Below are 25,009 nucleotides of genomic sequence, written 5' to 3'. Positions count from 1 at the left end.
CCCTGTATGCCTCCCCACCAACAACCCCACTACACAGTCGAGGAAATCTAGGCGGGAAAGCTGGGAGGCTTGTCCAAGGTTGCCAGGCCAGGAAGTGGCACTCAGCTCAGGAGACTTGCCTGTCCCGCCTTCTAATATCTCATCGCGCTCCCCTACAGCCTGAGGGGAAGAGAGGTGGGGAGGGAATGCTGCGGGTGCCAGAGGAGGTCGTGGGGACCCGGGAGGACAGAAGCTGGGGCATCTGCCACAGTCTGGGCACCCCCCCCCGGGGCTGCCCGAAAGGGCTCCCGGGGGGCAGAGGGTGCTCTGTTGCTGGAGTAGTCAAAAGACAGTCTCCAGCGTCCCGCCCCTTCCCCTCCCCGACACTCTCACTGCCAAATGAAATCTGGCAGCTTCTGAAAATAGCTCAGCGCTGCAGCAGGCGCTCTGCCCGCCCTTCAGCAGGCTGGCACACAGCTGGGGGTGGCCACTGTGGGCAGACGCCAGTGCACACCGGGCCGGGGGTGGTGTCACCCACACGGTGCACTGGGTGGCACAGAGCTGGGGACCCGGGGCAGCTGCCATCTCTTTGCTCCCTTGACCTCTCCAAGCCTGGTGAGGCCAGGGTGGCCCTGGAGCCAGCCTGGCATGTCTACCAGGCCTGAAGCACCCTGTCCGGCAGGAGTGAAATTATTAGTGGGTGTGAGCACGTGCCCTTGGGCTGCTTTTGTTCACTCGTGTAGACGAGAAACCTAGGAACAAGGGAAAAATGCCAAAATGCTGTTTATTAATACTTGGATATAAAACCCAGCAGTGTTGTCCTCCCTGACATGGTCTAGGGTTTCCCAGCCAGTGAGAGAAGGGTGAGAAAACAGGAAGCAGGCTGGGGGCCAGGCATTGGCCAGGCCCATATCAGGCATTCAGCATCCTGAGGCTCCCTGGGCATTGTGGGGCTGGGTGAGCCTGGAGCAGCAAGGGAGGGGCCCTGTCTGCTCTGACTCAGGCAAAAAAGAAAGGACCAGACCCTCTAAGCAGCAGCCCTCCACTACCTCGAGTCTGACCCAAAGTACAGAAAGAGGCCCTGGATTAAGGGGGAGCCCCTGAGCCCTGCCTCCAGCCATCCACTCTCACAAAAGTACACCAGGAGACAAGCCCTGCCGTCAACCAGGACAGAGTAGGGGGTGAACCCTTAAGGACAGGCTTTCCTGCCTGGGATCTGATGAGCAGGGGGCAAGGTAACTGTACTGGCTTTTGTCACAGTGACATTTTCCAAAGTAAAAAAAGGGTTAAAAATATCTGTCCCCCTAAACCCCTCACTGAGCTGAGAGGCCACTCTGGGTGGGGGTGGGGGTGTGTCGTAACAGGATGGCTGGGCTCAGGCACTCTGTGGAAGGAGACTTCCAAGGGCCCTGTGGGATGCGGTTGCAGCAACACAGCGCTGGACCACCCAGGGAGCCAGGCAGACTGACCCTGACACTTCAGGGAGACCAAAGATGGAGGGGTGGCGGGAGTGTGAGAGGGGTGAGTGGCAGAAGGAGAGCAGCCTCCCCAAGAAGGCAGGCAGGCAGGCAGACCCTCGACTGCCCCCCTCCCTCCCTTGCTCACTCACTCAGCATTCGAGACTGGCAACTCTGTCCCTGGTTGCCATGACAACCAGTGGCCGGATGCCTTTCCCAAGGCCAGGCCCATCTGCCCACCCTCTGGGGAGCTGTTTTCACAGAAGGAGGGAAGCCCAACCACGAAGCCGAGGGGCCTAGAACCCTACGGCCAGGCCCTGAGCGGGATGCAGCCACCGGGCATTCAGGCCTCCATGATCAAAGGCACTGGAGCTGCAGCACGTGGCTTCCCGGAGCCCAGGTTTTGGCTCTTCTCTAGGGCCTGACCCTGGGATGAGATTCTGAAGGACTTGGGGTCATGTACCCCCATCCCGAAGTTCCAAGTGACAAATTACAACACAACACAAACAACTCTTTCATTAAAAAAACAGGACCCTGAGCCCTCCAGGTCAGGGCTTCAGGCCACTCCAGTGTGTCCTCTGGCTCCCCCAAGGTCGCAGGAGCTACTGATTGTTGCAGCCCTGCGAGCCCGAGGAGCTGCCCGCCTGCTTCTTCCTCCGCTTGTTGAGGAGCCGGTTGTTAGAGGTCTTCAGGTCCTTGATCTTCACCTGGTCATAGTCCACCCGCATGGTTGCCAAAGCACTGGTCATTTCCTCCTGGGGATGGGGATGGGGGGAGAGCAGGTCTACTGACCTCAAGAGACATCACCTCCTGCCTGAGTGGCCCCTTAACAGTGTCAGTGACAGCAGTGAACCTTTGCCGCCCAAGTGCCCCCATGTACCCAGCTCTGGGCCCATCGCTTTGCCTCACACAGTCCTCACTCCAGTCCTCCATGGTAAAGACTGAGCTTACCTGACAAGGCACAGGAAGTGTGGTGACTCCTTGGGACTACACCAAGGGTAAGCAGGACAGGGACTTGGACCAAGGTCATCCACTCAGAACCACAAGGCCTTCAGGGGACACCATCGTGTTGTGCACCCAGCTTACCAGCGCCTGAAGATTGTGCCCAGGTTGCCCCAGGCTCTGAGCTACTGCCCCACAGGCTCAGATCTGGTCTCTGCTGAGTCTAAAAGCAAGCTGACCACCCTCCCAGATGCTGCAGATCATAAGAGCTGCTGCTGCTGCTAAGTCACTTCAGTCGTGTCCGACTCTGCGACCCCATAGATGGCAGCCCACCAGGCTCCCCTGTCCCTGGGATTCTCCAGGCAAGAACACTGGAGTGGGTTGCCATTTCCTTCTCCAACGCACGAAAGTGAAAAGTCAAAGTGAAGTCGCTCAGTCGTGTCCGACCCTCAGCGACCCCATGGACTGCAGCCTACCAGGCTTCTCCATCCATGGGATTTTCCAGGCAAGAGTACTGGAGTGGGGTGCCATTGCCTTCTCTGGATCATAAGAGCAATTATGCCAAAAGCCCCACTTCACTGAGACAGCAAGTCAGGAGCACTGCCCTGAATGGGCTAGTGTGGCCCAAAGACCACTATGAGGTCACTGACACGAGGCAAGAGGGGGTCGAAGACCCAGGTTCTGGGAGGTCACCACCCTGCAGTCCCTTTTTCCAAAACCCTGAGGCCTGTGGGGAGATGGTCCACCCACCTTGACTTCATCCCAGTGGTCTCTGTCCTCCTGCAGCACTCGGGCCGTGTGGAGTGGAGTCTGGGGCACCACCATCGATTGCTGGAAGGAGCCCCAAGCCCATGGATCAGACCCTGCAGGCACCTGGGACAGCACCGGCTGCCCCCCACCCCAACCCCTTTCTTCCGGGCTCCAGTGGGGAATCCGAGGCTTAGGGTGGTGAAGGAGCCTGATGCGACCAGGAGCAAAGGCAGGCAAAGGCAGGGCACTACCGCATATCTGCGGCCCACCCCAGGGCCTCTGGAGCCATCAACCCCTCCGGCAGCCCTGCTCAAGCTCGTCACCCGGCCTGCCAAGGACGAGGAGGCGCTCACGTTGATCCAGGGATGGTTCATGAATTGTGTGATGGTCAGCCTCTCAGTGGGGTCCGTCTTCAGCAGGAGGCGGATCAGCTGCTTGGCTAGGGAAGAGAGGGCAGTGGTGAAGCTGTGGAGCTGCTCAGAGCCAGTTCCCACTCCCAGAGGCCGCCAGCTCTGCAACGTGCTCCCGAATTCCTAACCCATAGAAACAGTGTGCTGATAAGGGTTTCTTGTAAGGCACTAAGTGTTTGGGGTAATTTGTTAGGCAGCAATAAATAACTGATACAGGCCAGATTTGTTCGTGGTCCCCAAAGGGAAAATATGAATGAAGGACAAGAATTAAGGGAAGTTTTGAGGAGGCAGGTTTTGAGCCCATTTGGCAGACATAGAGAAGGACGTTCAAACGGTGAGATGACTTGCCTAGGATCACACAGCTGGGATGTGGAGGAAGCCAGGATCTAAACACAGCTCGGTTTGACACCTAAGTGGTCTCTCCCGGAAGGAAGGCGGCTGGGGTCCGGTGGAGCGAGCTAGGCAGAGAGTCACTCACCATCCTCGGAGACCTCGGACCACTCAGGGCTGGGGAAGCCATACTGGCCCAGGCGGATCCTCCTCTTCATCCCCGGGGAGATGGCCTGGCCCGTGTTGGAGTAGAAGGGCGGGAAGCCGCACAGGCTGGGGGAGGGCGGAGGTCATTCGGCACAGGTGTGGGGGCAGCACCAGGGCGGACCCATTCTCCTCCCCAAGACCCTGACTGGGAGACAGGCAGCCAGACCCAGGGCAATAATATCAGCCCCGTGAACTCGGGAGTTCATCTCCAGGAACACCAGCTGCCCTTGGCATGGGGAGGCCTCTGCGGAGCCTGAAGGAGAGGTGTCCCATGACCAGAAGGGAACAGCAGACTGCTGGAGGAGTGGCCCGCTTGAGCCCTTCACCCTGGATGGTGGGGGCAGAAGCAGTTCCCAGGGTGCCCACGGGTGCAGGAAAGGGAGGTACTCACAGGATGTACATGATGACGCCCAGGGACCACATGTCACATGATTTGTCATACTTCTCTGGACCCAGGACCTCAGGAGCTGCCAGGGCAGAGGGCAAAGGAGGACCCTCAGGCCAAGGGTCCTGGGGCACCGGCAGGAGCCTACAGCCTGGGCAAGGTGGGAATAGGTGCCCGAGCCGGGGATGGGGCAGAGCAGATTGGTGTCTGGCACCTTCTGGGAAGGCAGCATGTGTGTGAAGTTGGGGGAGGAGCAACAGCTCCTAGATAAAATAAACCCACTTTCAGGCTGGGCTGTAAGAGATGATAACCTCCTAGCTACCTTGGGCCAATCTCAGCCCAAGTAGCGGTAGCGGAAGGAGAGAAGGGCAGTCAGGGGTTGGGTGGGGTCCTGCCATAGCGGAGAGGGCCCCAGCCCAGCAGCTGCCCTGCATCCCCTGCCTCCTAAACAGATAGCCTAGGTCATGGGCACGTGGCCAGGGCTCTGGGTACCGTTCACCTGGCGACCATCCCATGGGGCCTTGGTCTTCCCATCTGTGCAATGAAATCGGTAGGCCAGGAGATTACTAAGTCAAAATACTACAAAACACGTCCTGGTAAACAGAGTGCCATTCCAGCTGTCTCGGGGGGCTTCCCACCCCTTCAACAGCTCTTGGAAGGCTTATCCTGAGGGAGATAAGCCTTGTCTGTAAACAAGTCATCACCCCACTCTCCAGGAAGGGGCACTTTCCGGGGTGGTGGGGTGGCTTCTCCAGGTCTAGGGGCTACCTGCTCACAGGGGAGCAGGGAGCTTTTCCAGGAAGCATGAGTGTGTGTGAAGCCCCGGGGCCCATCCTGGCCCTCACCTAAGGGACACTTTCCCAAAACACAGGTGGCTGGCCCCTTGCTTCCCTCTCGTGTAGGAGGACGCGCCTGCCCACTTTCTGAATATGACTCCCAGGAAGATAAAAACCGGAGAAAAACAACCGCACTTGGGCTCCATCCCAAGCCGACGGCAGCCTTTTATCACATATATATTTAGAGCCACTGTGATGTCATTCAGCTCACAGGCCAGAGCCAGAATTTTCCTGGATCTATTTTCAAGAGCAAAAACTGAAGTTTGGGAGAATATTTTTGCAGCCTCCGGCCCCCCAGCTGCCACCTCCACACAGACAGAACCCTCCCCTCCCTCCTCACAGCGCTTTAACTCTTTGGCTTCTGTGTCCCACAGGCTGCCCCAGACCACAGTGGGGTGGGGGTGGGGGCGGGGTGCAATAAAGAGGTACCGGCCACATCCCAGGGACTCACCCACATAGTAGGGAGTGTAACATGGAGTTTGCAGGGCATTCTGGGTGGTCTCTTTGGCAAAGCCAAAGTCCGTGAGCTTCAGCACCGCATCTTTATCCTTGGACGTGTAGAGCAGGTTTTCAGGCTGGGCCAGGGAGAGAAAATGTTAGTCTGGACTCAGGCACCAGGTGGGGGCAGATTTCCACGGTGATCTGCAGTCAGATTTCATTCCTCCCTCCCTCATCCAGACTGAGGCAGGAGGAGCCGGATCCATCTCACTAAAAAAGACCTGGGTCTTGGCCGCCAATGACGTGGGCCAAAGGTGGAGGAGACTAATGTAGCTGAGAGGTGACACCTTGTTTCTCAGAGGGGAAACTAAGGCAGTGGTTCCACCAAGCCTGGGGATAACTGAGTGCCACAGAGAGCCCAGGGGCAGGAACTTCTGAGCTTCAGTCGGTGATGCTGCCATGAGATGCCAAAATGAGGGTTCCAGGGAAATGGGGGGCTGCTCATGAGCCAGTGCTGCCAAGCCCAGAACGAGCCTGCATGACAGGCCCCTACCTGAGGTTGCTCGGGGAACTCAGCCCCGGGAGCTGCAGAGGCCAGTCTTCCTGGTTGTAGGGCACAGAGGGTCTGAGGGATGAAGGCAGTGGGGAGGTCTGCATGGAGGAGGCAGCCCTCAAGCTGCTTCCTAATGAATGGGTAGGACCTAGGCCCACGGAGAGAAGCAGCAGAGCTGGGGCAGAGGGATGGGGTGGCACATGGAATTTCAGTTTGGAGCCAGTGAAAGCTATTTCTCAGGTTCTATTTGAGATGATCCAAACTTGGACTGGGGTGAAAAACAGGCAAGCAGTTTTTCTATAGGAATCTTCTCCATAGAAGGCTTTTCTCCACGTAAGGGAAAAAAAAGGAGGCCAGGGCCAAAATAAAGCAATGGTTCAGAAGGTGAGACTGTTGTGGCTCCATGTGTATCCAAAATCAAAGGGTAACTGCACGAGTTGGTGATACTCAGCCAGGAGAAGAACCTGATACAGCGGCTGGACCTTCGGGTCTCCTCTGCCCGGTCTTAGGAGGAAATAAGTCTGGGGGGCGGGACAGTCAGGGTCTAGGTGGGAGGCTGAGGGCCCAGGAGTTGTAATTCTGCTCTGACAGTGCCTGGCACAGGCAGGTGAGTGTGTGTGTGCATGTGAAGCCTTGGTTTGCATTTCTTCCGTCTGATCCTAATCACCTGTAAGATCCAGTCCTCCCTGGACAGGAAATTTGGAGAGAACATTCTCAAGCCCGTCCACTGGAGGGACAAGCAGGTCCAGCCACTAGGATCACCTCCGCTCCTTTGTCCAGTGGCCAGCAAAGGGCCTCTTTCCCCTAAAATGCTGCCATCAGAGGGCTCTGTCTACGGGAACTATGGCTGTTACTTCACACAAGCTCCAACAGTGTTGGGCAGCCCTGTCACCAAAGCCTGGCACACTGTCTTCACAAAATTCTTGCTGAATGAACAAATGAATGCATGAATCCCCAGGGAGGCACCTGCAGAGCCTTGAGCAAGACGACAGTGCAGCATCTGCAGAGGCTTGAGCAAGACAATCTCTGAGCCTCGGTTTCCTCATCTGTCAAATGGATAATGGCACCCTCTCACAGGGCTGGGTGAGGATTAAACGAGATGCTTCTCAGGACCCAGTGGCTCAAGGTGGGCACTAGTTTATTCTTATGCCTACTGGGATTATATACGCTTGAAGGAAACAAGGAGGCCTATCTGGCTAGAGCATAGTGAACACGCTGGGACCGTGGGAGAAGAGGCTGAGCCACGCAGTATGGGCCGCGGGGAGAGGCCTGAAATGCCAAGCAAGGAACGTGGCCTCCATCCAGTGGATGCTGGGACTGCTGGGGTTTGTGGATGGCACTCTTTGTCCTGGTCCCCCAACATGGGTCCTGGAGCCTCACCTTGACATCTCGGTGGGCAATGTTCCGGCTGTGCAGAAACTGGATGGCAGTGCCAATATCCCGCATTATCTCTGCGGCTTCTGCAGACATGGACAGAGGAGGGGGCCACGGATGCCTCTCGAGGGTCAGGCAGCCCAGGGGCCCCCTCCCCGTCACCCCTCTTGGGAGAGCACAAGATGGTGCACTCCTGCCACCCAGGACCCCACCTCAGAGCCCAATGCTGGTCCCCCTAGTTTCTTCTGGAGATGCCCCCAGCTCAGCTGCTGGCTGGCACCAAGAAGCATTGAGGCCTCCATCCCAGGCCCATGGGGAGTCCATCTCTGACAAGCTGCCACAGACTCACAGAACCCCTTAGGGGAAGAACACTCTCCCCCTACCCTTGTTCAAGTGGGGAAACTGAGGCACAGAGAGGGACAGGGCCTTGCCCAGTGGCACAGAGAAACTCTGTGTGCCCCGTCTCGGCCCAAACTCCCTGTGCAGTGGCATATATATACCTCTTTCAGTGAAAGCCTGGTCGCCACGCTCCTGAATCCTGCTGAACAACTCACCACCTTCCATGCTGCCGGAGAAAGCAGGGACAGAGGGGGAGGATCAGGCGTCGGCCTGCCCCTGCCCCGCGTCATGGGCCCAGGCCTCCGGCCCTGCTGCTCTTCCCCTGGGGAATGGCCACTGTCAGCCTCACTGTGTCTTGAAGAGCCTGGTGCGTGGTGGGCTGTTGGCTTGGGTGGGTTGAACTCAACTCTTCGAACTAGGGGAGGATCTTCCCCAGGGAGCATCTATGTTCCCAGGGACACTGTCTTGATCTGGCAGCCCCACTTTTATCCAAGTTTACCCAAGTGAGGAATGAGATGTCAGTTATCATCCTCATGACCACTGTCTTCTGAGCACCCACTGTGTGCCATGCCCTGGGCAAACCCTTTGTGGGCACTGCTGTGTGATCCTGGGTGGGTCCCTTCACCTTTCTGTGCCTCAGCTTCCTCTTCCGTAAAACAGGGATTAGCGCACCAACCTCACAGAGTTGGGAAGACTGATTCGGCAGTACTTAGAGCACTTAGAATGAACAGGGTGAATGCCGCACTAAGATCTCCCTCCACACTCTACATGGAAGTTACAGCGATCCAGAGAGGTGAGAGGCCTGCCCAAGGTCACACAGCTAGTGAGTGACAGAGTCAGGATCTGAACCCCAAATCTGACCCAAGAGCTGCTACCCTATGGGGTGAGGGGGAACTTGAAAGGCAGACAGGGAGGAGCTGGAGGCCAAGACCCAGGGCCCAGGTTCTGAGAAGGTTAGGGCTGAAGGTTAGGGCTGTTCACGGGAGAAGCCTAGGATGGAGGAGGCTGCTGGGTCGTGGATCCAGGCCAGGATCACCCAGCATCGGGGGTGGGGGGCAGGGGTGAGCCACGGGAGCGCAAATCCAGGCGAGGAGAAAGCTGAGGGGACAGCACATACCCCACTCTTCCCACAGTCTTCCCCCATCCCAGCCACACTCAGGGCTTGGTGGCCTTCTCCGACAGCCCCTCCTCACCAAGTGGGACTCACACCCAGGGAAGCCATATTACAGCCACTGAGGATTCCGCCCATGCAGGAGTGCCCTTGGGGCCAGCTGCCCAGGTCCATCACCCTTCAGGGGCTGGGGGGCCCTCCCGGGGCTGCTATCTGAAGAACAGAGACCTCTAAAGAATGGCGGGAGTTGGGGAGGGCACAGGGGTACCAATGAGATGCTGAGGGAGGGTGGGCCGGCATACCATTCCATGACGATGAGGAGACAGCGTTTGCTGTGATGCATATTCTCATAAACATCCAGGATGCGCACGATGTGGGGGCCACCTGAGGCCTGCCAGTGGTGGTCCACCTCCTGCCGGGCCTTGGGGCTGTCGTACAGGAGCTGAGGGCAGGGAGGCACAGACAGTGTCAGGCCCAGAATCCACTTCCCCAGGAGCCACCCAGACAGCGCCACTGCCCTCACTTGGCAGACAAGGACACGGAGGCTCAGAGAGGCCTGTGACCTGCCTGAGGCCACCCAGCTGATGATGGGCAAAAGGAGGATTCCAGTCCAGGTTAGATGCGTGGTCCAATGAGCCCCTGCACTTGGCTGAGGGTCAGCTTCAAGCAAGCTTAGCTCGTAGCTCGGGAAGGCCTGGGAGGTAGCTGAAAGCTTGGAAGGGCTCAGAGGCCAGAGAAGCCCCTGCCTCCTTTCCCAAGGGGCAGCAACTGAGGTGGAAATTGAGAGGATTTTGTAGTCAAATCACACATCAGTTGTGAGACCCTGTGCCAGGAGCCACACGTCCCCAGAGCCTCGTTTCCAGTGGGATGACACGAGGGTTGTGGGCCAGAGGTAGAGGCTGGCGGGAAGGAGGACCCTGCTCGATGGGGGTGACTCCTTGGTGGGGTGAGGTTTCCGGCCTTGGGGTTAAATTCCTCCATGACTCAGTGTGACCTCAAGCGAACATTCACAGCTCCAAGCCACAGCCCACAACTCTGTAAAATGGAGTAATAACAGTCATCCCCACAGGATGCATCATAGCGAAGCAGGCAGCAGGTGGGTGGGCGTTGGGATCTTTGCTCGGGTTAACTCAGCCCCACACAGTGGCTGCCAACCTTAAGGCCAATCACCGGAAATGAGCAAGACCTTGAAATGGTCATGCTCAGAGGTGGAGGGGGTGGAGAAGTCGGCCTTCTGGGGGAGGTGGCCCAGAATGGGGAGAACAGGGATGAGGCATCCCCGGGTAAGGCTGCTCATATCTGCTTCCTGGTCAAACAGGGCTGAAGAGTGAGGCTGCAAACCAAGACAGGCTGAGACCAGCTCCGTCTGGCTCAGTACCCACAGGACCCTGGGCCACCATGGGCCCTGCTTTCTTCCTGGGCAGGATGGTCTCCCCTCCTCTAGGGCATGTGCGGGGCAGCCTCTGGGACCAAGCTATCCAGGCAAAGATCAAGTGGGGTGGAGAGGAAGACAGTGGGTCTCCGCATCTGTCTGCCGCTGGTCTGGGGAGCTGTTCCCTGTGACCCTAGTGTGGAGTGCAAGGAGGTGGGCAAGCCCCTCCACCAGCTTGGGGGCTCCTGCTCTGCTAACAGTCCAGAATGGGGCACACAGAGGCGGCTGTAGGCAGACCTGGAAACCATGGATCCCTTGCTCGTGCTGCCTTTGCCTCCTCTGTTCCCTGCCCACACAGCGCCCATGCACCAGCTTCTTCCTTAACAGCACTGGGGGAAAGAGGCTTGGTCACATCGGCTCCCCTGCCCCCGCTGCATCCTGAGGCGCCTCAGGCTCCAACCACAGGATCAGAGATGCACCATTCTCCCTCCATGCTCTGTCCTCTCTGCGCCTCGTCTCTGCTTGGCCTCCCAACACTTCTCCCTGCCCCCTGCCACCTCTTCCCTAGCCGACCTGACCATGTCCTGGCAGGGCCTCCAGGAGGGTTCCTGGACCCTCACTCTGTCCTGCTTCTGGTACCCCGACCCCTGTACCAGGGTCCTCTCTCTCCTCTCCTCAAAGACCCAGCCCACAGCTGATAGGTTTTCTCTGGGGTCCTCAGTCCCACCTCCTCCTCTCTGGCTCTTCTCCACCTGTCCCCACCCTCACTCTTTAAATCCCCAGCCCTCATGCTCCAGATAAAGGCCACCTTCTTCCCTGGCATCCAGAGCTCGCCTTCTCTCCCGGCTCCCTTTCTGCTGCCCTGGGCCCAGAACACCTGGCTCAGGTCGGAACCCCGGACGCACTGGCCCCAAACGAGCCTTGCGCTCCGCCCACAGCCCGTGCTCTCTCGCTCCATCTCCTTCTCCACTGGGCCAGCTCTCCCTTGTTGAGGAACGTTCTGGGCTTGGTTCAGATGCCTCCTGCTCTCAGAGGTCCTCCCAGCACCTCCCTCAGTGGTTTTTGCCTCTGCACCTCCACCAGGCTGGAGGGAGCATGAAGGCAGAGGCAAGTGGGGTTAATCTGGGAGTCCCCGGCTGGGGCCTGGCAGAAAACACTGCGCTCCGGAACAAACAAAGGATGGGATGATGGGTTTGAGCCCTGGTCAGGGGACTAGATCCCACACGCCACAACTAAGACCCAGTGCAACCAAATAAATAAATAATAAATATAGATTTTTTTTTAAATCTTAAGAAAACATTGCCCGCTCCCCAGAAAGCTCCTGCATCATCGCCCTTTTCTCCTCCCTCCTGCACATCACTTACTCATGACCTACAATTAGCCTGCTCCTTTGATAACTCTATAAACACACACATACACATATAGACAATACACTTTCAATATGCCTGGCTCTGTTCTGAGCCTTTTACAAATATTAGGAGGAAGGGACTTTATTACCACCACAGAGGCAGAGAGAGGTGAGAAACTGGCCCCAGATCATGTGGCCGTTTCCCCAGTCAGGCCGGCACCGGGTCGTCTCCGGCTTCAGACTGTGGGCCCCCACAGGCAGGGCCAGTCTGGGTTCCAGCGCTGACACAGAGCACGGGCTTGGATAATACTTGGGGATTCAATGAACAAACCTATAAAGGGAGGGGGAAGGGAAGAAACTCTCACAACCCACCATGAGGAGAGAAGAAGAAGAAACTGAGGGAGGACCCAGGAAGGCTCAACAAATCAGACATGACAACCTGGCCCAACTTCCTCCCCGCGGTACTCACCTGCCCTCTCTGGTGAACCAGACTTTACCTCCTCTTCTAGGAAAAGCCCATCCTGACTCCTCCAGCCCGCAAGCCCATGGCTACAAGTAGGCTTCATTCATGCAAGTACCTGAGGGGTCCCTATCCTTCATAAAAGGGGTCCTCAAGCAAAAGCCCCATCTTCCCAGGCATGGAAAAGAGCACAGGGCTAAGACAGGAGGCCTGGGCTCTGCTCCTATTCTCGGCGTGACCTGGGGCTGGTCTTCTGCCTCTCTGTGCCTCTGTCTCCCTGGTGTTAAGGTGCAGGGTTCGGGCAACACTGGAAGGATGGGAACTACAGAGGGGACCTCTGGTCAGGGGCTCCTCAAAGTACCTACTACAGCCCCTTTCCAACATCACTGTGCTCACGGAGCAGCCTCTGGGTCTCCACTGACCCCCAAATCCTAATGCCTGAAACTGCTGGAGGCCACTCATTATCCTGGTCCCCAGTCACAGCTGGGAAGAAAAGAAGATGGGGTGCCCAACAGATCCACATCTTGGCCTCACTCCCACCCGATGCCCCCAAGCCCCCCAAGGGGAACGCCAGAGTTGGGAGGGTCTGTGACGTCTCCTGAGCTGCTCCATGATTCCAGCCTTCACCCAACAGGATCCTCCGCACACCTGTGGGACAGAACCCTGGCTTCTTCCTCTGGGACGGCTCCCAGCTGTGCTGGAGGTATGCCCCTCCGCCCACTGATGCCAGGTAAGTACTGAATCTGAGATAACACTTCCTTGATCAAATGACAATGCTCTAGTTACAGACTCTGCTGAAGTGGTTTCCATTTCTCCCTTCTCGCCTTCCTCTCCTTTGCCATTTCTCCTCAACCCCCAGAGCCCGCAGTCAGATGGCCGAGATGCTGACCAACCCCACCAGACTGCAGACTCCCTCACAGCTTGAGGGGCAGAGGAGCCTGCTTCCCAGAGACACAGCTGCCCACGCCCCTCTGGCTCTCCAGGTGTAATGGAGCCTCAGAATCGGCCAGACCGCTCCACTACCTCCACACAGCGTCTCTTCCCACCCAAGCACAGGGTTTACTGCAGGTGGCGGGATTCTTGAGTTCAGGAGCTGGGAAAACAACTGCAGCAATTGACTGTTTGGAAAACAATTTACAGTTTACAAAACACTCTTTTCCTTTATCTCATGGGAATGCTCAGTGCCACCCTGTGAGGCAAGCAGGGCGGGAACCAACAGCCCCAGTTTGCAGACTGAGGCAAAGAGGCTCTGGAGGGTGAAGTCACTGCCCTGGGGCTGCCAGGATGGAGTAAGGTGAGGCTGGGCCGGAGGAGAGCAGGACTTCACACAGAGCATCCAGACAACCCCTCCCAGAGAGGGGATGAGAGGCCAGAGTGGCTCCAAGTCAGAGAGGCAGTGGCCAAACTACTGCTTGCAAGACTCAGGAATCTTGCTCCAAAATAAACGTGCGCATAGGGGCATGGTGTGCACACGAGCAGGGGAGTGTGTGTGTAAGTGTGTTCACGTGCTTGGAAACATGGGTACCTGGACACATGAGTACATGCATGCAAGGGCATGGTACGCACAAGGGTGTGTATGGAGGTAGGTAGTATGGGTATGAGAAATGTGTGTCAGTGTGGGGGCCAAGGTATGTGTGTGCCTCTGAACTCTATGATATTAACTTTGAAAATAAGGCCCATCGATCTGCCCATTTGGGCTTCCCAAGTGGCTCAGTGCTAAAGAATCTGCCTACCAGTGCAGGAGATGTGGGTTCCATTCTTGGGTCGGGAAGATCCTCTAGAGAAGGCAATGGCACCCCACTCCAGTATCCTTGCCTGGAAAATCCCATGGGCAGAGGAGCCTGCTGGGCTACAGTCCATGGGGTCGCAAAAGAGCTGGACACAACTTAGTGACTAAACAACAACAATCTGTCCATTTATTTGTCTGTTTTTCTGAATATTTTCTATTTTTCTGAAGTGTCAAGCAGAGAACTAGGCACAGAGAGGTGCCCAAGAAATACTGGGGTCTTGCTGCCACAACTCAACCTGTGACAGTCTGGCCTGGGGAGGTGACCAAGCCTAGACCCTTCTGCTCAGACCTCCTCTCCCACTGAGATCCTATCTCCACTGCAGGACCCTCCACTTCACGTTGCCCAGAGCTGTGAAAGCACTCTGTCTGCCTTCCCAGAGCATCAGACAGATCTAGGGTGTCTGTAGTGACTCTGTAAGACACAGCCTAGGGACCACCCCCCATCACCCTTCTTCAGCCATCTCCCAGCCCAGGAAAGGCTACCTTCCCAGACCCACATGCCCCTTCACATAGCCAGTTCCCCCTTGGACAGGCTCTTCTCTAGTAAAAATGTTCACAGTATCGCCCTCTCTCCCACACACACGCACACACACACACGCACACAGGACGCCCCAAGGCCCCAGGCTGGACAAGCAGCCTCTCCCACCCCACCCCAACCTCCACACTCCCAGCCAATTAACCTACAGCCTTGGCCAAGCTGCTGGGGCCTCTGCCGGAACACCCACTCCTTCCGGGGAAGATAGCTGGTTTATAATCTCTCCCATCAGTGAGAGAGCAGCAAATTAAGAAATATGAACTCTGGATTTCAGGACGGCCCACAGCCCGAACCTCCCAGAGGCCAGAGATCTACTTCCTTTCACTGATCTGTGGGTCAGCAAATTCCCATGATTTCCACTTTCTTGAAATTCCAGCTTTGTTTGGTGCCAGAGGAGAGAGAGGCAGGAAGGATTGCTGAGTTCCCCCAATACCATCTCTCCCACGCCGGGGTCTCAGCCCAGCCTCAGGCAGGGGTAGGCTGGAATTCTCAGGAGTGGCATCTCTGGGTTGTTGATTACACCACAATACACAGGCTAGGTGTCAAACACTTAGGCAGTGGGTCTGCACAGAATGTTATGGGGAATTCTAGGTTTGCGACATTTTTTTCCACTGTGGAGAACCCCAATTCTCTACAGAGGGAGGTTACAGGTGAGAAAAAGCACTTTGGACTTACTAAACCCCCTCTTGGTAAGAGTTTTCAACTCAACCATATCTGAGGTCCGTTCCGGCTCCAAGCTCTGTAATTATTCGGGATTATTTTCCCATGGGGATATATCTAACTTTATGAGACACCATTGGAAGAGCAGGATTCATTTCAGAGCCAGATGTTGAGACTACCCGCCCTGTGCCGTCAGCAGCAGGCATGGCATTCCAGCCCCTGGCCAGCTCATGGGACCCGTGCTGGCTGCTTTGCTGACTTAGAATAGCCTCGGATGGGATGGTATAAACTGACCTCAAGTTCAGGGTTCTAAGCAGGAATTTCCTTCTTAAGGTCTCAGTATCTTCCTTATAAGGGCTTCCCAGGGGGCTCAGATGGTAAAGAATCCACCTGCCTACGTAGGAGATGTGGGTTCCATCCCTGAGTTGTCATGCACCCCTGGAGGAGGGAATGGCAACCCACTCCAGTATTCTTGCCCGGGAAATCCCATGGACAAAGAAGCCTGGCAGGCTATAGTCTATGGGGTCACAAAAGAGTCAGACACGACTGAGCCACTAAATAACAACAATTTTCCTTATAGAGCCAGACTCGTCCCCTCCTCACTGGCTTCACCCTCTCCTTCCCCACAAGGGCACCAGTGCTATTGGAGAATTGTTGGTCACGTCAAATCTGACTTTTTAGCCACGGTCTCAAATTAAAGCCTCAGACATGTGCCATTACTCTCTCAGGCACTCATTTCCCCGGCTTTCGTAGCTCATTAAGGGAGCTAATGGAACCGATTTTGCAGCTATGGATGAGTTGGCCCCACGCCAGATGAGACCTCGCTTCATTAAGTTCTGGCTGTATCCTGTCCTCCTGAGCGGCTGAATTCCAGGGAGGTCAGCTCGCATGATGCTCCTGACCCCAGATGCCTGGGCCCCGTCTGAACGCCAGATGACTGACGGAGTTACACCCCCTTTGCAACAACCGTCCCTCCCTGGTGCTCGGCCAGTGCTGCGTTGGCCACGGTGCTTGTTCACAGACACCACCTCATTCAGGACTCACCATCTGCTGAGGAGAACCAGCATCGTCCTTTTCCTGTGGGGAAGCCGTGACTCTGAGAGGTGAAGTGACCTGCCCAGAGTCACAGCACTGGGTCATGAGAGTCAAAACTGGGACCCACAACGCAAGAATAATAGAACTCTATATCGCCAAACCTATGATTTAATAGAAAAATCTGTAATCATTTTTTAAAATCCAGATGCATATCAAAATTATCCTAAAATTTTTTGGAAAAAAAAAAAAAAAAACTTAGACCCAGACCCATTGGCTTCTAGGCAGTAAGGACAATGCAGGCAGCTGCCGTGCTCCTTTTATGCATGGAGCTCAGCCCCACAACCCTGGGGCTAGACCAGGCTCTGCCATTTAATGATTGTTAACAGCCTCGGCAGTTCACAGAGCGCCTTGTGGGTACCAGGCACTTTACACACACCTGAGCTTTTATCCTTCAACAAGGACACCACTGACCATCATTCTCAACCGAGGAGACAGAGGCTCAGGAAGGTTTATAGCTTCTCTGGGTCACAAGTGTCACACAGGGCCACCTCTGAGTCCAGGAGTCCTTTGGGAACCAGGAGTCAACCCTCATGCCCAGGGAGGACTGCCCGTTTTACAGATCTCTTCCTGACCCCTACGAACATTTACTGGTCCTGCCTGGGGGCCAGGCCTGGAGCTGAAGTTGGGAATGCTGCCACAGACTGTCCCCCAGGACCTGGGGGTCTATGGATGAGTTACTGCTGGTTAGGATGTTTGATGAGGATGTAGGCACTAAGGAACTGGGCCTGGATCCTTCTCCTCCCTTTTTCTTTCCTTCCAGATTTAGAACCTGGCACAGCAGAACCAGGAACAAGGAGGGCCCCCAAAGAGCTGCTCCCAAACCTGGCCAAGGCTGGGGTATCTGATGGCCAGGAATGAGAGGAAAGTGGCTTGACTGGCTTGGAGCCTCCCTAATCACCAGCCACCAGAGTCCTGGGAGGTGGGAATGGCTGGGGCTCTGAGCCCAGTATCTGCCTGGGAAGCTCTGCCAGCAGGAGAGCCAACACACATTTTGAAATTGTCAAATCTCAGGGGGCTTCCATGGTGGCTCAGTGGTAAAGAATCCACCTGCCAATGCAGGAGACACGGCTTCAAACCCTGACCTGGGGAGATCCCGCATACCGTGGCACAATGGAGCCCGTGCACCACAACTGCTGAAGCCTTGTACTCTAGAGCCGCTGCTCCGCAACAAGAGACACCGCTGCAATGGGAAGCCCGCACGTCACAACTAGAGACAGCCTGTGCAGCAGTGAAGACCCAGCACCGCCAAGAAGAAATAAAAAAAACAATTTAAAAAAAAAACAAACCCTAAAGAACACAAGACTCCTTCAGCTTGCTAAATTTTGGTGGCCTCAGTTTGTCTGCCTCCTACCAGCCCCAGAAAACCTAGAAACGAAGGTAGAAGTGCCAGGTTAGGTGAGGGTTGGGGTAGGGGAAGAATGCTTCTGGAAAGAGGAAGCTAAGCCAGGCTCCCAGGGAGGGGGAGAACCAGTGGGAACACAGGTGCTAGCTGGAGCAGGTGCGGGTCCCACTGGGCTCTGGGTCAGACAGACCTGCATGCTGGATGCAGGGGCCAGTTCCATCCGATCCGCACTGAACCAATCTGGAAAATGGGGACAGTGACAGTACTTATTGAGAACACACAGAGGGCTCAGACAAGCACAGTGCCAAGTGCACAGAGTAGAAATGGGCTTTGAGGTTTGCTTGGCTTCAGGATTCCCCCTGGGTCTCGCTCTGATGTGGCCTCATGCTCTTCACCTCCCTGGTCACCAGAATTGGGGGCAATTCAGGTACAGCCTCTAGGACCCAGAGAGGCTGATCCCCTCCAGTCCAGCAGGTCACAGGAAACAGATCCTGAGAGGGGCAGGACCAGGCTGTGCAGAGGTAGACTAAGAGTCAAAAGTCTATGGATATTGGGACTTCCCTGGTGGTCCAGTGGTTAAGCCTTTCCAATCCAGAGGTATGGTATGGGCTCCATACCTGGTTGGGCTAAGATCTCACATATCTCACAGCCAAAAAACCAAAGCATAAAACAGAAGCAATATTATAACAAATTCAAAAAAGACTTTAAAAATGGTCCACGTTAAAAAAAAAAGTCTATGGATACCGTGTTGCTGTGAAAGACTTGGTGAGGAGGGGCAGATCCTCCAGGGTGTGGGAAGATCAGGGCTGATCTCAGGGAAGGGACCCTGGGGCATGGGAACCACAGCCGAGTGCTAGGGACCTAAACCAGGGGATTGACCTGGCCCTCAGCTTGGGCAGACTGGAGGTAGGGGCACATTCCCACTCTCCCAGGTGGCAGATGCTTTTATATCCTGGACTCCTTCATGCCTCCATTCAAGCAATGTCCCCTTCTGCAAAGTATGTAGTGACCTTGACCTTAATGACCTGAACCCCGGCTCCTCATCTGTGAAATGGGCCTGCAGTCTCCTCACCTATGGTACTGAGGGGAGGGGAGCAGGCAGGTCTGAGACTATGGGCACCTGTTTTATAGGTAGGGAAAGAGGCCCAGAAAAAGCTAGAACCTCCTTCCGCTCCCAGAGGTTACGTGGTGTGCAAGTGGCAGGATCAGAGCTCCCTCTGCCCCAGGAGGGGGCAGACCCCAGCATCTGGCCCACAGCCTTCCCACAGTGGGTGAGGAGAAGCCACACAGGTGTCTTGCGAGCCCGAGCACATACTCAGAGGGTCTGGCTTCTCTTATCGTCTAACTTCTTAGAGGAAAAGAGGATTTTTCTGTCAAAATCAGCTACATAACTGGTGAAATGTTAGCCTGGTTCTGTTTCTTCTGTGATAGCATAAAAATAAGACATCTTCATCCTAAGACAGGAAAATTCTTAGCAAATGTGTTTTAGTTTAACCTAAAAAAGGTCTCTTCTACCTGTGGCTGATTCATGTTGAGGTTTGACAGAAAACAGCAAATTTCTGTAAAGCAATTCTCTCTCAATAAAAAATAAATTTAAAAAAAAAAGGAGGGGTCTCTTCAATGGTCCCTCCTCAAGAAGAGACCCCACCATGGCCACAAAGTCTGTGCCCCCAGCGGACCAGCGGTGCCCACAGAGCCCGCGCAGGACTACAGAGGACTGGCGGGTGTGGAGAGGGTGGCTGAGGCCATGCCCAAGCGACCCCTGTAGAGGCCCCAGCTGGCCATGCCTGTGCTCAGCTCTGGAGAAGGGCCCCAGCACACCCGAGCCCTCAGAAGAATGACAGCTGGTCTCTCCCCTGGAGGACGAAGATGATAAAGGAACACAAAGTGGGGGTTTGGGGGTGGGAGGCAAGACGGCACCACCCCCAGAGGCGTGGTGCTCAGACCCCGGGAGCCTTCTAGTTCCACCCCCAGACTGACTCTTCTCGAAGCCAACCTCATATCTGCTCTGCACCTCTCCCGCTTCCCTTGGCTTCATCCGCGTCCCTGCAGCTCCCCACACAGGCCTGGGTGAGCACCAGCAGCCAGGTTCCTCCCCGGGGAGACAGGGAAACCGGCTGCCCAGGCTTCCAGCCTCACTTGGCGCCTGGCCCCTTTCTCTCTGCTGCTCCGGTTGGGTTAGAAGGCTCCAGGCCTTCGACACTCGACCCCTGGCTCCTGGGAGAAGTCTCTGGAGCCACGGTCGTGAGGAAGAAGTAGAAGAGGGAGGAAGAAGTAGAAGGGGGAGGAAGGCCCCGCCCTGTGGGCAGCCAGGGTGACGGCCTGGCAGCGCTGAGGGACACTCCTACCACGGGAATGGGCTGAGTGACTCACCCTCCCTCTCCCAGGCCTCCAAGGGTAAGGACACACCCCAGTACAGGCTCAGGTGACTCAGGGCATGAACCGAGTCATACAGAGCAGTGGAGAGGGGTCTTCAAACCTGAGTCATCATCGCCCAGCTCCTGTCCCTAGTAGGACACATACCCAACCGGTGGGGTCACCACAGCTGACTGTTCCTGTGGCCACACCACTGCCAGCTGGCCCAGGAGAGGCATCTTGGAGCATCCTCTTCATAGCCTTCTTAGAAGGGGAGCCCTTGAGAAGCAGAGTACCCAGCCCTTACCTTACCGATGGGTAGACTGACCTGCGAGAGGGGCCCCATTCCTGACCCACTGACAGGGCACACAGGGAAGGAAGGTTGAGAGCCACCATCTGGCTGCCAGACAGGCCAGGGTTCCAGGGTTCCTTCGCCTTTCTGAATCTCAATCTCCGTATCAGTGACAAGGTGGTGATAAGAACCCATTCTTAGATTCTGTGTTTGTGTTCAGCATGTTGGAAGCATTCAAAGCAACAAGTGGGTGCTCTTACCCTCACCCCCACCCCCTGTGCCACTGCCTACCAGAGGGCATGGAGAGCACCAGCCAGGCCCTCGGGCACACCCCAAGAAGGGGGCTTGTGTGGGTTCACGGAACAGCTATGGAATAAACCATGAGTTCCTTGGGGGCTTCCCTGGTGGCTCAGATGGTGAAGAATCTGCGGAAGACCCGGATTCAATCTCTGGGTCAGGAAGATCCCCTGGAAAAGGGAATGGCTACCCACTCCAGTATTCTTGCCTGGCGAATCCCTTGGTGGCTGAGCCCTTAAGAACGAGGCAGTGAAAGTGGCAGGTCAAGGCTCTGGCCCTTCACACTCCTGAAATAGACTATGAGCCACACTGAGGTGGGGGTGGGGACAGGTGCAGGGTGCAGGCTAGAGGGCCAGTGGCTCAGGGGTGCTCAGCCCAGGAGTGCAGGGCGGCACACAGTCTCACAGGCGGCACCTCGAGTCTCCGAGCCCTTCTGCAGGCTCCTTCAGCCCCTCTCTCCCCAACCTCAACCCAGGAATCCTGGAGGGGGTCCCAGTCTTGCACCACTGTCCCAAGCAAACGACTCAACCATTTAGCCATAAAAGGAGACCCACCGGCGGAGGCCACAGCCAAGGCTGACTTCCCACACCCCACGGGGACGCCTCAGGTTACAGGTTTGACGCTACAGCTCCAGCTGCCAAGGCGGCAGCACCCAGTCAAGGCCAGGAGCAGGAGGAAACACTGAGCAGCGAGGGTGTGGGCGGGGCCCCTCCTTCTTGTCCTACCCCCGTCTGGTCCCTGGGGGTGGGACAGACTTTCAGGGTGACTAGGATGAGTCCTGAGCACCGGAGCAGCCCCCATCTGTCCTCTGCCTGCCCTCAGCCAACACCAAGCCCGAAACCCACAGGACAGAGGGGCAGGGTCTGAGAGGGGAGCAACTGAGTGACAGTGGGGGAAACAGAGCCGGGAGAGAAGAAAGGAAAAGGACAAGGAGGCGGAGAAGACAGAAAGGGAGAGCGTCACAAAGGGAAAGCAGCAAGCACAAAGCCACAGTCAAAAGAGAAAAGCGATCTTAATCCCAAACCGGCAAAAAATAAAACCCAAATCAATTTTCTCAGCGTCTCTGACCTGTCCGGTGCTGAAAAGGCCTCCTGAGGCACCCTGTTCCCCCAAAGGGCCACCTGGTACCCCTGCCCTAAACACACCCCCACAGTTCCCACACAGCAGGATTTTAATCACAATTACACTGGGCCTAATCCAGTTAGTTCCCAAAGGGCAGAGGGTGGGGAGGGGATTCTTTCACACCATTCTTTCCAACCCTAGAAGCGGCTGGCTGCCCCAGGTGCAGTGTGAGCCGAAGTGAGTCCTCACGAAGGCCAAGAATGTGCTGCTAAGAAATGCACCATAAAGAAGGCTGAGCACCAAAGAATCAATGCTTTTCAACAGTGTTGTTGGAGAAGACTCTTGAGAGTCCCTTGGACTGCAAGATCAAAGCAGTTAATCCTAAAAGAAATCAACCTTGAATATTCATTGGATGGACTGATGCTGAAGCTGAAGCTCCAATACTCTGGCCACGACATGCGAAGAGCCAACCCATTGGAAGACTCTGATGCTGAGAAAGATTGAAGGCAGAGGAGAAGGAGGTGACAGAGGAGGAGATGGTTGGATGGCATCACCAACTCAATGAACATCAATCTGAGCAAGCTCCAGGAGATGGTGAAGGACAGGGAAGCCTGGCATACTGCAGTCCATGGGGTCGCAAAGAGTCGGACACGACTGAGTGGCTGAACAACAACAAAGAAATGTACTCAGGCCGCCTCAAATGAGAGCCCTGCGCCTACAGGCTCTTGCTGTCTCACGGCACGATCCTGGGGATGTTAGCCACCAAGACCAACTTCTGCTTCCCACCACATATTCAAGCCCCTTGCCACAAAGACAATTGTTTTGCAAAAAATTCTCAAACTGTCTTTTTCCAAGGTTACTCGGGGAGAAGGTGGAAGGAAGCCCAGAGTCTGGTCCTCTCTCAAGCCCAGGCAGCCTCTCATGTGAAGCCACACAAGGCCCCAAAGAGGCGGGAGAGAGGGCAGCAAAGTTCTCCTGAGAAAAGGTGGGAACCTGCGGGAGCTGACTGGGGCTGTGGTCTCCCTACCTCTAGAGCAGCAGACCCGCCCATCCAGGTAGGGCCTGGCACCCACTTTCACAGCATAGGTGTGCTGGCAAGGCGCCTCACCCAGGGACAACCGCTGTCTCCACTCCTTGCTTGGTGGCCATCGCCTTTGGACACATGGCAGCCAGTTGCCAGGCTGGGACCAGATGAGGCTGGGGGCCTGCAAAGGCAGACGCTCCACCTGCTGCACCCTCGCAGGGGCCTCCTACGAGGATGTCCCAAGGAGGCCTTGGGAGAGGAAGATGAGGGATCCGCGTAGGAGAGCAACTTCCCCAAGTGCCAACCTGGGGACCAGGCAGACACGTAACAGACCTCTGTTGTCAGGGAGACTAGGCTCTGGGCTGAACAATAACCCAGGTGACCCAGAAGTCCCTACAGCATCCCTGGAAATAGCATTCCACAAGGGTCCTGGTGACACTACGAAAGAAAGTTCTGGGAGAAGGAGGGCGGGTTTCTATCCACCTAGTGAGGAAGGGCACCAAAGACAGACAGACGCCTCAATGCGGGAGACCCGGGTTCGATCCCTGGGTTGAGAAGACCCCTGCAGAAGGAAGTGCCAACGTACTCCAGTACTCTTACCTGGGAAATCCCATGGACAGAGGAGCCTGGTCGGCTGCAGCCCATGAGGTCGAAAAGAGTCGGACACGACTGAGCAACTAACACTTTCAATTTCGCTTTCTAGTTTAGTGGGATGACGTATGAATCTGAGTTGTGACAAATGCGAAGGAGAGCCACCGCTAACCTTTCCCCAATCCTTCAAACCCTACATAACTGCCTCTTCTTCCACAGGGCCCTTTGGTCCCTCCACAGCTCCCCAGAGTTTGTTCGGGCCTGGACACCACTTGCCGAGATGAGCATATCCTACAAGGACACAAGACTGGGAGTGGGGAAGCAGTACCCACAGCAAGTGCTGAGTTGTGCAAACCAGGCATGGTGTCACACACACACACCCGCCGTGTCCTCCTCTGTCATCCACATTTTTCTCAGACCAGAGGCCTGCATGAAAGCTGGCAGTCTCTTCCAGGAAACCTCCCCTGGCTGGCCCAGTCCTGACAGTTTCCTCTCGCCCACTCACCAATCTAACTTCCTGCCTGTGGCACCCTGGACTTTTGCTGGGCTGGGCTTGTCTGAGACTCACAAGGCTTGAGATGAACCATACACCCTTTCTGAGGCAGTCCCACAGCTAGCACGGGCCTTGTGTGCTGGCTTTGCTGGGGGGAACCACCACCTGTCTACTCCCAAGCATAGCACCCTGCACAATGAGGAGAGCTGGACAGAAGCAAGCAAACAGCAGCAGGATCACCTGGGGCCCAGTGCACTCATGGATGACGCTGTTAGCCTTCTTCCAGGAGCCAAGTGTCAGAGACCCTCTGATGTCCCCACAGACTTGCATGAGGCATGAGGTGAGTTAGGCACCAAGACTCTGAGGTCAAACTGCCTAGACACATGTCCCAGTCCTGCCACACACCAGCCGGCCATCTTGGGCAAGCAGATCACCTCTCTGAGTATCAGTGTCTTCATCCATAAAATGGGAATGAAAAGAGTTAGGTAAGATAACATGTATTGTGCACAGGGCCAGGGCCTGGCAGACAAAACACTCTGGAAGACTGTCAGCCATTCCTGGGAGTATCAGACCCGACAACACCAAGGCCTGAAGCCTGGAGAGATGGCATCAGTTCCTGGCTGGGGTGGGAAAATGATTCTGAAAGTCCCAGCAGAGGGGATCCTGACAGCAGGCTCGGAGCACAGTTGCTGAAACTGAGTGAGGCCGGCTGGGCAGGGCCAGAAGCATCTCAAAACAATCCCCCCTGGGACTTTCCTGGTGGCTGAGTGGAAGAGAATCTGCCTGCCAATGCAGGGGACATGGTTTCGACCCCTGATTCGGGAAGATCCCACGTGCCACAGGGCAGTTAAGCCTGGGCACCACAACTATTGAATCCGCAACTACTAAAGCCTGTGAGCCTTAGAGTCCGTGCTCTGCCACAAGAGAAACCACCGCAATGAGAAGCCTGAGCACCGCTAGAGAGTAGCCTCCACCTGTCGCAACTAGAGAAAAAGCTCGCGTAGCCATGAAGACCCAGTATAGCGAAAAATAAAGAAATAATTTAAAAACTGTCCCCAAATCCTGCTATTTGCATTTCATAGGGTTTGACACCCTCCCTAAGATCCTCATTTCTAAAACCAAACTGCCCACTTCTGGCAGTTCAGAAGGCTACTTGAGTCTGGTAGTACTTGAGTTACTCAGA

The 25,009-nt window shown here is 55.8% G+C and overlaps 1 protein-coding gene across 1 annotated transcript in view; it reads right to left on the bottom strand.

The window, feature by feature from the left end:
* Positions 1 to 745: 745 nt before the first annotated feature.
* The window catches only part of MAPKAPK3 (MAPK activated protein kinase 3), a 28,543-nt gene continuing 4,279 nt past the window's right edge, over positions 746 to 25,009 (bottom strand). The window contains exons 3-11 of the mRNA XM_052641699.1: positions 9,414 to 9,553; positions 8,162 to 8,226; positions 7,668 to 7,747; positions 5,748 to 5,871; positions 4,467 to 4,542; positions 4,017 to 4,141; positions 3,482 to 3,567; positions 3,129 to 3,209; positions 746 to 2,191 (exon numbers count right to left, since the gene is read on the bottom strand). Of these exons, the coding sequence (XP_052497659.1) occupies positions 2,039 to 2,191; positions 3,129 to 3,209; positions 3,482 to 3,567; positions 4,017 to 4,141; positions 4,467 to 4,542; positions 5,748 to 5,871; positions 7,668 to 7,747; positions 8,162 to 8,226; positions 9,414 to 9,553 (930 nt within the window). The 3' untranslated portion in view covers positions 746 to 2,038. The remainder of the gene's footprint in view (positions 2,192 to 3,128; positions 3,210 to 3,481; positions 3,568 to 4,016; positions 4,142 to 4,466; positions 4,543 to 5,747; positions 5,872 to 7,667; positions 7,748 to 8,161; positions 8,227 to 9,413; positions 9,554 to 25,009) is intronic.

Source organism: Budorcas taxicolor, chromosome 1 (genome assembly GCF_023091745.1).
Source record: "Budorcas taxicolor isolate Tak-1 chromosome 1, Takin1.1, whole genome shotgun sequence".
NCBI lineage: Eukaryota > Metazoa > Chordata > Mammalia > Artiodactyla > Bovidae > Budorcas > Budorcas taxicolor.
Note: the sequence above shows the minus strand (reverse complement) of the source record. Positions and strands in the feature narration are given on the sequence as shown.